The 13,504-nt window shown below is 40.4% G+C and overlaps 1 protein-coding gene across 5 annotated transcripts in view; it reads right to left on the bottom strand.

Annotated features, from left to right (window-relative positions):
* The window catches only part of LTBP1 (latent transforming growth factor beta binding protein 1), a 226,182-nt gene that overhangs the window by 187,967 nt on the left and 24,711 nt on the right, over positions 1-13,504 (bottom strand). For all 5 annotated transcript variants that reach the window (XM_074896941.1, XM_074896937.1, XM_074896939.1 and 2 more), the window contains one exon: positions 11,991-12,276. In XM_074896941.1, the coding sequence (XP_074753042.1) occupies positions 11,991-12,276 (286 nt within the window). The remainder of the gene's footprint in view (positions 1-11,990; positions 12,277-13,504) is intronic.

Genomic DNA, 13,504 nt, shown 5'->3' with positions numbered 1-13,504 from the left:
GTCCTATTGCTTGAGTGGGAGAAGAGACCGACATCCACCTACAGCTTCCTTCCAGGTAGCTGTAGAGAGCAATAAGGTCTCTCCTGAGCCTCCTTTTCTCCAGGCTGAACAACCCCAGTTCCCTCAGCCATTCCTCGTAAGACTTGTTCACGTGCTTCACTGTCCTTCTTTGGACACGCTCCAACATCTCAATGTCTTTCTTGAAGTGAGAAGCCCAAACCTGAACACAATATTCAAGGTGTAGCCTCACTGGTGCCAGGTACAGGGGAACAATCACTTCCCTAGTCCTGCTGGCCATGCTATTTCTGATACAAGCCAGGATACCACTGGCCTTCTTGGCCACCTGGGCACAATGCTGGCTCATGTTCAGCCAGCTCTCGACCAACACCAAGTCATTTTCTGCCAGGCAGCTTTCTGGCCACTCCTCCCCAAGCCTGTAGCATTACATGGGATAAGTTTAAGTGTGGGATCAAGAAGATCCAAGACAGCTGATCTTCCTCAGAACAATTATTATAAAAAGTGTGCAAGACAGAGACAGAGAATGAGGGGTGTAATTTTTAAAATCTAAAACAAATCTTTTAAAAAACTTTAATGGCAAAGCAAGAACAACTCACTCACCAGGAGGAAACTCAACAAAGAATTAACTTGGCTAACAGCTTGGAGACCAGCTGAGGATGTCTAAGCTGGCCAACATCTGGGAGGAACCACACAGGAGAGGTGCTGTGCTTCCTGTACCATTGGTACAGATACAGAGCCGGCTGCTAATTCATCAGATGTCAGTTGATTGGCTCTAGGCAAGAAGTCTGAGCAGAGAAGGGGTATTAACAGTCACCCACAACAGAAAATACCTAAGGACAATCACTCAAGCATTTCTCTCTGTACATACCTTTAGTTTTGGCTAGGCAATTTGCTGCTGCTTTACTGTCCCCATGCCTGACCCTACACACAGGCTGGGTTTGTGAGGAGAGCTATACCATTCACAGAGGGAATAAGGGGAGGGCACAAGCAGACAGACCGGCACACAGGATGGGACACTGCACATCAGGAGAAAGGCAAAATAAACATTTTGTTATTTTTCCTTCTCAGTTATTAGTTACAGAGCTAGAAGTCTAAGTCCCATTTTGGGAAAATGTTGTGTTTAAAAGAGGGTGTTGTGCCCCCTGCCCTTCAGCTGAACTGTACGCCATAAAAGAAGTTGAACAGGAGGATCCCAAATAATTTGGGATTGACTGTGACTGCAACTCATTTGTTTTTAATTTGTGTTAGTACTCTGCCTACTGAAGCCACAAGTGAATACAACAGAGCTCACAGGTATTGGTTTGTGTCCACCTGTCATTTGAAGAAGAGGGGCTTCACTTCAGCCTTCAATAGAAAGATAATTACACACAATGAATGAAGTCGGTGGTTCAAAAAAATGTGCTGCCAACAAATGACATATTCCAGTGAATTCAAACCACCCTTTTCAAAATTCTGGCATTCTGCAATATGAAAATAAACCCTAAGTAGAAGGAAAAGCAAAGCTTGCCACCTACTGCCCAGTGACATAATAGTATGTACTAGTATTGTCTATCTCCACTTAACAGTCTACCTTGCCTTTGAAACTCATTTTCCTGGCACAGAACATCTAGAATTGCATCTCCAATTGTCTTTTTATTAAAATAGAAAAAAACAAGGCCAACACACAGAATATCCAGAAGCAGTATTTTCCTTTGTATCAATTTTAAACTGCTTATAATATCCCTGACAAGCCTGAAACATCATTTATCATAACATCCAAACTGACAAAGAATCCCTTTTAATATCCTCCAGTCATGCTATGGCTTTAACAAAGCTTCATGGTAAGTTTTCTGTATAGAGAGTACTTTAAATTAAAACAATTATTACAATACATTAAGCCTATCCAAAAATATCTTTTTTCTGCACACACATCTGGAGGAGACATATTTAAAGCTATAGATTGCATCAGTAACAAAACAGGATTGTAATGAAGGCTGGTTTATTGCAAATACTTTGTCCTGGAAATTCCATGTCTCAACAGCAGAAACGATGCTTCTTTTTGTTTTCAAGCACAGATAAATTCTCTTCAATAACTACAATGCTTCAGTGAGCCCTTAGTCTGGAGTTTTCCTAACATATGACATTAAAAGACTCCTCTCTGAATAACAGTAGGCCCTTTGCATAGGAAGTTGCTTAACTCAAAGTTAAGCAGTCATGATTCAGTTGCTTACATAACTTCTGAGTACTCTAGCAGACTCACCTTCACATACACCATTAGACACTTTAAATTAGTCAACAGTCCACCCTATGGTCCTCCAACACCTCTCTAAGGCCCTATGAGATAATTCAGGGAAAATTTGCTGAAGAGGGAAATCAACAAGAATTTACTGCGGAGTCCCGCTAATAGGCTACTGGCTGGTTACAAAGTCTCAGACAATATCTGAATAACATCAGGAGAAGATCCAGTTTTCACCAACTACCTCATGTTCTTCACCATTTCCTCAGGGGTTGGTGCTGGGACCAGTGCTGTTGAACATCTTTGTTGGACACACAGGCAGTGGGATCGAGTGCACCCTCAGCAAGTGTGCTGATGACACCAAGCTGTGTGGTGCAGTTGGCACACTGGAGGGAAGGGATGTGCCATCCAGAGGGAGCGGGACAGGCTTGAGAGGTGGGCCTGTGAGAACCTCATGAAGTTCAACAAGGCAAAGTGCAGGGTCCTGCACATGGGTCAGGGCAATCCCAAGTACAAATACAAGCTGAACAAATTGTGGATTGAGAGCAGCCCTGCAGAGAAGGACTTGAGGGTATTAGTGGATGGAAAACTGACTATGAGCCAGCAACATGCGTTCACAGCTCACAAAGCCAACCATATCCTGGGCTGTATCAAAAGAAGTGTGGGCAGCAGGTCGAGGGACGTGATTCTCCCCCTCTACTCTGCTCTCATGAGACCCCACCTGGAGTCCTGTGTCCTGCTCTGGGGCCTCAGTATAAGAAGGACATGGACCTGCTTGAGCGGGTCCAGAGGAGGGTCACAAAGATGATCAGGGGGCTGGAGCACCTCCCTTATGAGGACAGGCTGGGAGAGTTGGGGTTGTTCAGCCCAGAGAAGAGAAGGTTCTGGAGACACCTTCTAGTGGCTTTCCAGTATCTAAAAGGGGCTAAAGGAAAGGTGGGGAGGGACTCCTTGTCAGGGAGTATAGAGATACAAAAAAGGGTAATGGCTTTAAACTGACAGAGGGTAGGTTCAAATTAGATATAAGGAAGAAATTCTTTACTGTGAGGGCGATGAGGTACTAGAACAGGTTTCCCAGAGAAGCTGTGGCTGCCCCCTCCCTGGCAGTGTTCAAGGCCAGGCTGGACGGGGCTTTGAGCAACCTGGACTAGTGGAAGGTGTCCCTGCCCATGGCAGGGGGGTTGGAACTAGGTGATCTTTAAGGTCCCTCCAACCAAACCCACTCTATGATTCACACTCATATCTTAAATCCAGTCATACAAAAAAACCCAAATAAAAATCTGTCTCTCACCAGATAGTGATGAAAAGTAACACCCAAATTTCAACATAAGATGACATGACTAATAAACCTCCTTGGTAGTGGTTGGATTAGCAACTGATTACACATTGTGTAAAACAATAGTTTTGGATTTCTGGGGGAATTAATCAAAGTACAAGGATACATGTCATACGTAACCTTTATAGAGCTTAGGTAAAGTGGAAACTGCTTCTCAGTAGGAAAAAGTTTGCTTCTCAGTGAAGTATTCAGACTCTAGCACTGAAGAAGAAAATAAGTTTACTCAAGTTGAAGTATATGTCTCTTGGGGTTCCTAAATAATGAGCAGAAGAGGCTATTCACAGATGAGAAATCAATGAGGCATTTGTAATTAATCAGACAGGCTCAGCCCTGAAAATACATCTGCCTTTGTCTAAGGCCAGCCCACATAATTCCCTGAATGAAGGTTCTTGAACCATCTAGTTATCTGCTACACTAGCAAAATGCTAAGATTAAGTAAATCCCCCAAAGAGGGGTTCTTTGTGTCTTTGTTATCTATTTAATAAGGTTGTTAAGAATGAATTCTCAGTATAGACAGGAAGTGTTAAGACAATACCAAAAGTTATACTAATACCTAAGACATACAAATCACCTAATAGTTGCAGCTAATTTTATTTCAAAGGGCTAAAGATCAAATATTAAACAAGATTTCTGATACAGACCAAAGGCTTACACATCTACAAACATAGGAAGCCTCTTCTCCAAGTTCAGTATACTTAAAGCAGAGGAAAACATCCCTGGTTCAGTAATTGTTTGATCATTACAAGAGTAAAAAAAACCACCTATGTTTTTCTAAAGGCAGAACACTGTTAAATCATATTTCTATACTTGAAATCAGTAAACCCTATTCTCACTTTGCTTTTCTTTGGAAGTTAGAGGTACAGATGTATTTTGACACTAGACATTAGTTTTCAAAATCAACCTACTGAGATCTATTCCCACAGCTCTAAAGAGAGGGGAGTGATAATGACATTAAAACGGTTTCCATTAGCTTGTTGACCATACATATTCTAAAGGAAATGGCTACTTGCAATGTTGTTTTTATTTCAGCCACATCCTATAATCACTACTGTTGCACAGTAGTTTGCTTAGAGGAACAAACTTTAACCTGAGTGCGTTACTTACACCGGTTTGGGTAAAAAGTCTCAGTCAATTGTAAAATTGTTGCACAGTTGTTGTGGTATTACAAACATTTGCTACTAGAGCAATCTTTTTAAAAGTAAGTGTTCTGAATGCCTAGAAAGACCTTCTGCCACGTGACAACAATGTCATGTCAAACCAAATTTTAACAATACAAATACTTCTTCCTAAAACTGAAAACACACTGTCATCCATGAAAAGCTGTGCTCTTTGGTCCCCAGCAAGCCACTGGAAAGAAGTTCTTGTGTTTCCCAATATCTCCTGAAATAATACCTTGATGATAAACAGCAAAAGTTTCAATAGTAGTACAATTTTTAAAAAAATAAAACTGGAAGTGTCACATTGGAAGAGAACATGCCAGTTCACAACACAGTAACAAATAACACTGAAAACACCTCATCAAAGCCCTCACTACACATCCCCATGCAAACACTGAATGGCCTGGCACACTCTTTTTAAGCTAGAAAAAAAAATTTAAAATACTATGGTTTGGAAGGGTGGCTCACAGTCCTCTTTTCAACTAAGCTGAAAGTACCAGTACAATTTTAGAAGTAATTTATTTTCCTGAAAAGCAGTGCCTCAAAAGTAAAGGCGATTATTTCTACATACATGGAATATGCCTAAATTGTTATGTTCCTATTTTGCTGTTATTTCAGTACCACTCAAAAAAAAAAAAAGCCCTGATGACAAGTTAATTAAAAAGTTGAGTTTATCTTGTGGAGTGCATTCAACTTGCTGGGATTGTAGGAAGGAAGGCTACACTGACATTCTCAAAAGGAATGTGCCTTATAGGACAATATGGATAACTGACCTCTATAAAAACTTTTGAAGTTGATTAGGAAAAAATCAATAACCTGAGGGATAATAGGATACACTACGGTTCGTTGCAGCAGGTTTCTTGTTGAAAGCATTGTGCAAAGGCACCTCAGAATCCAGCCCAAATAGCTCACAATGGCAAATTAACTTTCCTGATTCTCCCTGGACCCACCTTGCATTAGTGAACCTAGAAGCAAAAAAGTACACCACGAGTTCATTACATGTTAGAAGCCTATACTGAAGGGATACAGTCATCAACTTAACACTGCAGACGGACTGCCAGTTTTCTATCTCTCTGACACAAACCAGTGGGCTCAAGAACTGCTGAAAAAAACCTCACCTCTGACCACTGGAGTTAAGTTTTGAAGCCTGAGAAGCAGTAACACCCTGATGTTGCAAAGCACATGGTGTTGACAAGCTCACAGGATTTAGACATTCTTTTCTTAGAATATTAATATGGAACATTTTGCCTAGAATAAAAAATATTAGTTTTCCAAGATATCATCACCTGAATTATAGTTCAGTTGCTTGGAGCTCCAGCTCTCCTGTATAGCCCAAGAGAAGAGATGGTCTCTCCTCCTGAAGAAAGAAGGCAATGTATCACACAAGGGAAAGAATATCACCAACAGAGAATGGAACCAACTGAACTACAGCTTTCAAAAGTTAAGAAGTCATCACACGCTTTCTAGTTTTAGCTTGGATTAAAGTTTTTTTGTCTTGTTTTGATTGATTTCCATGACTAGCTTTAGTGTATGAGTGTGATGAAACTTTTTAACCTGGACTTTAGTAGCAAGGTGTTTGACACAGTTGTCTCCTTATGTAAAAGTTGATGAAATACGGATAACTGGATTATAAAGTGGGTACAAAACCTGCCTGCCTGAATAGGTGGTATTCAGTGAGAACAAAATCCAACTCACAGGAGGTTAAGTGGGTAACTATTTGTTTTCCTTAGAGATTGATACAGGGACCAATATTGTTCAACAACTTTATTGATGACCCAGAGCAGGGGAAAACGTAGTCTCAGCAATTATACAGACAATTCCAATTTGGAGGAGCGGTTGAAGGCCTGAGGGATTTTGACAGGCTGGAGAAATAGGCTTAAGATGTTCTAAGGCAAACACAAAGTCCTGTATCTGAGACAGAGCAACTCTGTGCAACAGTGCAGGTTTGGCTCTGAAATAGCTAGAAAGCAGCTCTGCAAAAAGTGATCTGGGGGTCCTGGTGGACAGTGTGCCCCTGCATGAAGAATGCCAATCATATATTGGACTGCATTAGCAACAGCATGGCCAAGCAGGTCAAGAGAATGATTATTCCCTCTATCTGGTGCTTGGGAAACTACTGTATCAAGTACTGTATCCAGTTATGGTGACCTATCTCAAGAAAGATACTGAAAGAGTGGAGCGAGTCCAGCAGAGGGCCACCAAGACTGTCAGGGACTGGAGCACATACCACATGGGGAGAGATTGAGGGAGGTGAGTTTGTTCAGCTCTAAGAAAAGACAGCTCAAGAGGATGATGCTGCAATCTGGAACTGCTTCTTAAGAATATATAGAGAATACTGAGCCAGACTTCTAAAAGCAAAAAGACAAAGGGTAACAATCAATGAGCAACAGTGGAAATTTCAACTACTTCAGGAGAATAATTTTTTTTTCCTGAGGGTGGTCAAACACTGCAAAAGGAGCCCAGAGATACTGTGATATCTCTTTCCTGGTTTCAGCCAGAATAGAGTTAACTTTCCTTGGGCTGAGAGGGAGCACAGCTAGAGAGCCAGGCCTGGATCAGTCATTGGAGTATTCCATATCACGTGGCATCATGCTCAGTATATGAAGGGACACATGCTCTCTCATTTCTGTTTCCAGTTGGGATTTTTGGTGTGGTTGAGATTGCTGCTGGGGACGGACTGCATACCAGTCACTGGTCAGTGAACAACTGCATTGTATATTACCCATCTGGACTTACTATTGTTTTGTTACTATTACTGAATTTTTTTTATTCAACCTACAAATTTTTTTTTTTTTTGTCCATCCCCTATTTTACCCGGGGTGGGGGGTGGGTTTGGTGGAAGAAGACGGGGAGATAAATGACTGACCATGTGGTGATTTGCTATCAGCTGAGTTCAAACCACGACAATCTCCAATCCTGCAGCCTTGAAAATGTCCAAAGCTCAAGCACACAAAGCCCCAAGCAACATCTTATAGGTGATTCTGCTTTAAGTAGAGGATTGGACCAGATTGCCTTTACTTCCAACCTAAGTTTTTCTGTGCTTCTGATACCAACACAACTCCTAAGTCCTTGCTTTCCTTAAAAAAATGGTGGTGTTGGGTCTTTTTGTTTGGCTGAAAAAAAAAAAGTCAAGGTCTTTTTTGAACAGAATTCTAATATTCTGTCAAGAGCTTCCATAAAGTATGTTTTAAACAGACATCACAGCTAAGTTCAAGTGCAGAGCCCTTTTAACTGAAGATTAGTGGTTTCACTTGCTCTGTACCATTTCGGTACAAAAAAGCTATCATAATGGTGATGAAAATGGATGTCCTCCAGAAATATTTACTCTCACGCTAGCTATTAACCTTCAAAAACATTCCTCTAATCTTTTTTTAAGCCATCACCTGGTCAGTCATCACATAAACCAATCTTACAGCCACATGTTGTACAGTCAAAGATACAAAAAAGAACTCATGCCTAAGACAGGAAATAGCTAAAACAGCAGCCTCTTGTATTTTGCAGTAAACCTCAGTCAAGAGTTTACACAACACAATGTCAATAATCTTTATTGATTATCTTATATATATAATGTAAACATATAACGTACAATTACAGACTATATAAATATATTCCATTTTCAGTTACAACTGTCCTACATTGCTGATTTCAGGGCGGTCACAACAGTATGCCCAATTCTTCTCTCAGTCTTTTTTTTTTCCCCAATCTAAATTCACAATAATCTTACATAAGTTAGTAAAAATTGGGAAAATATTGGAAAAAGTACTACATCCTCGAACAGAATGAAAAAACAGTTTTAAGACACAGGTTGATAGGTTCACAATAATTAGCTATTTTTGGTGGTATGTCTGCCTGTAATAGCATGGGACTAGACCCAGTGATCCAGGCATACAGGTTTGGAGGGCACCTCTTAGGAAACATTTCTAGGTGCATCAGACACACCAGTAAGTCCAAATCTGTTATCTAAAGTCTGTGTATCCACCTTTCCTTTGATGAGCTTTGCTTTGCCCAACACAAAAGCAAACTCAAATTTCATCAACAACTGCCTCCAAAAGAGACTGAAGGAGCTATGCTGTTGACACTTCAGTGTATTACTGTGCATCAGCTGGCTGATGCTGTACTCCTTCTGGTGACCATTTCCAAAACTGTACTAGAAAGTTTCCTTTTAAAAATAATTTTTTTCTTTTCAGCTCCCACAGCTGGTAAATGCAGAAAATCAAGCTGTTGGAGCTATACCGTTGCCAACAAGTGAGAGAAAAAGATGTGAAAGGGACACCCAGAGTTACTGGAGAGCTATCACAGGAATTCAGGACCGCAAAGCATGTCTGTTACTGAGATCAGAATTCCCAACAAGTTCCAATAAGAAGCAGATTTTTGTTTCTGAGACACCACTTGTTTTCAATTACAGCCACCTACATCTTCTGTTAACATTCTTCCAAGATGAGACCTTGTACCTGATAGAATCCATCTTCAGCCCAGGGCTATGACAGACTTTGCTAGTGCTAAGTGCCTGTGTTATAAATCCAGGCTATTCCAGGAAATTAATCTCTCTGCAGGTTTCCTCCTGTTCTTCAAACAGAATAACATATTCTTCAAAAAAGGATCTCTGGGAAGAAATAAATTAATTCCCTGCTTCCCTACATATCGTTGCCACCATGATCCTAAGAAAACATGTAAGGACAAATCTCAATGACTCAAGTTGGAAAAGTTGCACTGATATACAAAACAAAAAATTGACAGAGGATGGCAAAACAGAAGCTCTGTAGAGACAGGCCTCCTCTAGGAGCTTATTCTGGTGTTCCAGGTTGGGTTCTGCCCTGACTCTCACCAGCCCTTGACAGCTCTGCATAGCAGCAGTGTCTAGATCAGCACACAAACTGCACTGACAATGGATGATTCCACTCCTGCCATAGCCTTCCCTACATTCCTAGGAGTTCCAAAAAATATCCAGGCAGCCTCACACAACATATAAGATCACAAGACATTCAAAGAGGAACTGAAGCAGGAACTAGCCCATTTGCTCTGTGCCAATGGTAGAGACCTGACCCCAGAGGATCTTTCAGCCCTGTAAACTGTTCTCTGAGAACTACTGCTAGCACTCATGTCAACAGTTGTATTTAAACATCCATCTTCTGTGGCACTTTATATGACTGCTTTGGTTTGTTGAAACAGCCCATTTCCTCTTCATCTCCTGCTTCTATGTCTGGCTCCTGACAAGGTTGTAGGCTGGCTTTCTCATGACTCTAAAGACTGTTTTCCATTTTTTTATTATTAAGCTGACTGAAACGGATTTATTTTGATGGGATCTCAAAGACTAACAGTCCTATCTTCCTGAAAAGGTCTCTTTAGATATAGGGGAAAATCCTTAGGTTGAGAAGGGTTCCATGAACAAAGCCCACCTGGGTTAACACTGCTTACATAAGCATGCAAAGGCTATGGATAGCAGATGACGTTTTTTGTCAGTCTGAAGTTGCTTCCTCTACAGCTGGGATACTGTCTCATGGAAGCAGGAACAGAGATTTTGGTGAAGCATGACATTCTGTAAGTGCCCTCTAGAAACACTTTGAGCATCACAGCCTGGCAACTAACATAACCGCACAGAATATCATGTTTTCACCTTCTTTTTTCATACAAAAACCCCACCCTTTATCCCTGGACTCTGCTTTTCCAGGAATAATGGAAAACAAGTCTTCTCTAGAGGCAGCCACAAGCCTTCTAAGCACAGTTTCAGAGTGCTTGGAAGAAGACAGATTTTTTTTCCAGGCAAGAACAAACTTAATTATTCTCTTTTTTTTTCCTTTTCTTTTTTTTAAGTATATTTTACTACCCAATTTGGACAACTGGCCTTTATCACAACAGGAAGAATTCCTTGGAATGCTTGTGTGTGGAGGGAGGGAGAAAGAAAAAGACACACAGTACACTCTACAGAAATCAGTACTGATAAGACAGGAATTGTCTGGCCTCTTTCTACTGATTTGCTGAACTGCACTTTGTGGGGCTAAGCAGAGAAGCCAGGTGCTGAGGATGGGAAGGAGCAGAAAAAAAGCCTGCTGATTTTACCGGTAATTCCCCCTTCATATTAGTCACTTCAATAACCCTTGCTTCACCGATAGGAATGAAACTGGACTCAGGGTACTATAAAAATATTGAAACTGGGTAGCAATTTCTTTGTCCTTCAAGACAAAGGATTGGAAGGGTTAAGAACCCAGTAAAGAGGTTACCAGACAACATCAAAGATCATTGTCAGTGCCCAGTGGCCTCGAGGCGTGGCAGGATGTACTTTGTTGTCAGGAGTGTATAACTACTCAGGTGCAGACTTCTATAATCAAACCCTTCTGGGTTCATTTTTATAGTTTGGGTATGGGAAAACACAGTTTATTTCTGAGTCCTGATTATTTTGCTCTGGAGGCCAGAAGCGAAATGGACTGCACCCTGCTTACAGCTATCCAAGAGCAACACCTGTTATAGGATGGAAACACTTTTTGCCACTGAATTCACCTGAAAACTGGAAGAGCAGTAGTTGCTGCAGACACCTAAAACTGTCCACATTCAACTTGATTGCTATCCTCCTGTGCACCTCCCTCCCCCCATATCAAATGCAGCCCTGAAACAAGTTAAGGTCAGACACATTCATAAAACAAAATTATAAATAGAGAAATTTCAAACTCACCAGAAGTATTTAAACTAATGAAAGTAATATCAAAGTCTTGCTAAGTCACAGCTACTGAAGAAGCAGAGAAAAAATTCTCCAACAGGGGTGTTTCCTGGCTACCTATGACAGGCAGATACAATCCTAAACCTCCAACACAAGCAAGCAGAAGTATCAACTGTAGTAGAGTCATATACAATTTTAAAGAAGAAAATGTAACACAAATGAAAGAAAAAAAACGGAACACAACACAAGCACCGATCTTACTTTCCTCAGTTACGTGAGGTGTTGAAATTCTATGCCAGACTGTTCTAGACTAAACTCAAAAAGTCACTAGTGTAAATTAAGAATAACTCCTTTGAAATTAGTACACCATTGCCATTCTAAGGAAAATAAAGTTGACTGATATTATGGGATATTCTGTTCTGGCAGGAGATTTGGCTCATAAGTAGCAGAAGTTTAAAAATCCACTGAAGTCTGACAGTTAAAATAAAACACATTTTTTAAAAAAAAAATCTGTTGAAGTTTCCAAGTATGACCATTTGAAAACACTTGCAAGGAACAATGTTTTATAAACCTAACACACTGGATTTCTTTGAAAGCAAAGAAAACACTTACTGTGGTTGCATTTGCTGAGGTAACCCAACAGGAGGCTTCTGCTTGATGGTGAATGCCATCTGAGTCATAGGGCCAACCTTCGGTGGGACCTGCACCTTCTGAGAGAAGGTCTGCTGAGCAGCCTGCTGGGGTATGGGCCACAGGGGAACAGCGCTCCGGCCTCCAGTGGAAGATGTGTCTTGCATGACCATATCCTCACAGGAATTGCCTTTTGTTCCTGGTTTACACACACAAAGCTGAGGTCGAAGGCACATCCCTCCATTTTGGCACGGTGGTGCACAGTTAGCTAAGAAAAGACATTTTAAAAAATACCTGTGAAACAAAGCATGAAGGAAAATGCAAACCCTCCCCACAATAAAAAAGGCATTAATTGCTAATGTTAATTGGAGTAGGAGAGAACAACATTGCTAAGCTCCACAAAGGATGGTATACAAGTTGGTATAGCTTTTACTGCTTTCTTATATAAGACATGCACAACATCTGAACAACTTCAGAAAGTAAAATGACGGTGAGCTAAAGAATAGGAAATGCACAAGTTAAATCAAGAAACAGATCATTATTTCAAATCTTCCTGTTAATGGCTCTTTACAATCTCCTTCCTTCCCTGCATCCTCCCTCCTCATACTTTAAACAACCAAACTGCATCCAATGAAACAATATCAGGCAGATTATAGAATTTTACTAGTGATCCAGGCTTGGATTCACTCTATTATTATTTAAAATCACAGATCCCCCATAGGTACCTAGACAGAATCCTTACAGCCACATTATAGATGACCAAAACGATTTAGACAAGCATGAACTGATTCAAGCCTTCCCCGTCTAAATCCCAAATGAAATTCCCTCCAATAGCACCACTGTAATAACATAAAGGAGACACATAAACTGCTGCTACAAAGCCATAGCAACACCAAGGGGTTGCATTCTTTGAATAAATAGACAGGTGCTTGTGATTATCCTCACTAGCTTCTATATGCTCTTTGTACCACCAATGAAAAGGGATCAGATTCTTCAAAAGAATTCACTTTCAGATATCTGCCTTCAGACAAGATGAATTACACTGTGTTGCTCTATCTACTGACTACAGAGGGAGTCTGAGTAATCAACCTAGATGCAACACTCAGCTTGTAGACCTAGTTAACACAGGATCAATTCCATTCTGAATGAGCAAGAAACTTTAAGAAAATCCCACTAAGAAAAAAAAAAAGCAAAAGCAATTGCTGATCCTATATATATACACACATAACACTACAAAGGTATTCCTAATTTGAGGATTTATTTTGGATGCTTAAACTTAGAATGTTATTGTATTTAGAGAATGTTAAAATAACATAAAGATGGCAAAACAAAGTAATTCTCCTATCCAGAGGATACAATTTAGCTGTATGATACAATTCTAATTAAAATAACCATCACAATAATTTCATTAGTCCCATTAGAGATGGTATACAATGAAGCATTTAAGAATCACTGCTGAGCTACTTTGCTCCTTCAAACAAAGCATACTTTTAATA

Source organism: Athene noctua, chromosome 1, assembly GCF_965140245.1.
Source record: "Athene noctua chromosome 1, bAthNoc1.hap1.1, whole genome shotgun sequence".
Classification (NCBI taxonomy): domain Eukaryota; kingdom Metazoa; phylum Chordata; class Aves; order Strigiformes; family Strigidae; genus Athene; species Athene noctua.
This window is presented reverse-complemented; position numbering and strand designations above follow the sequence as displayed.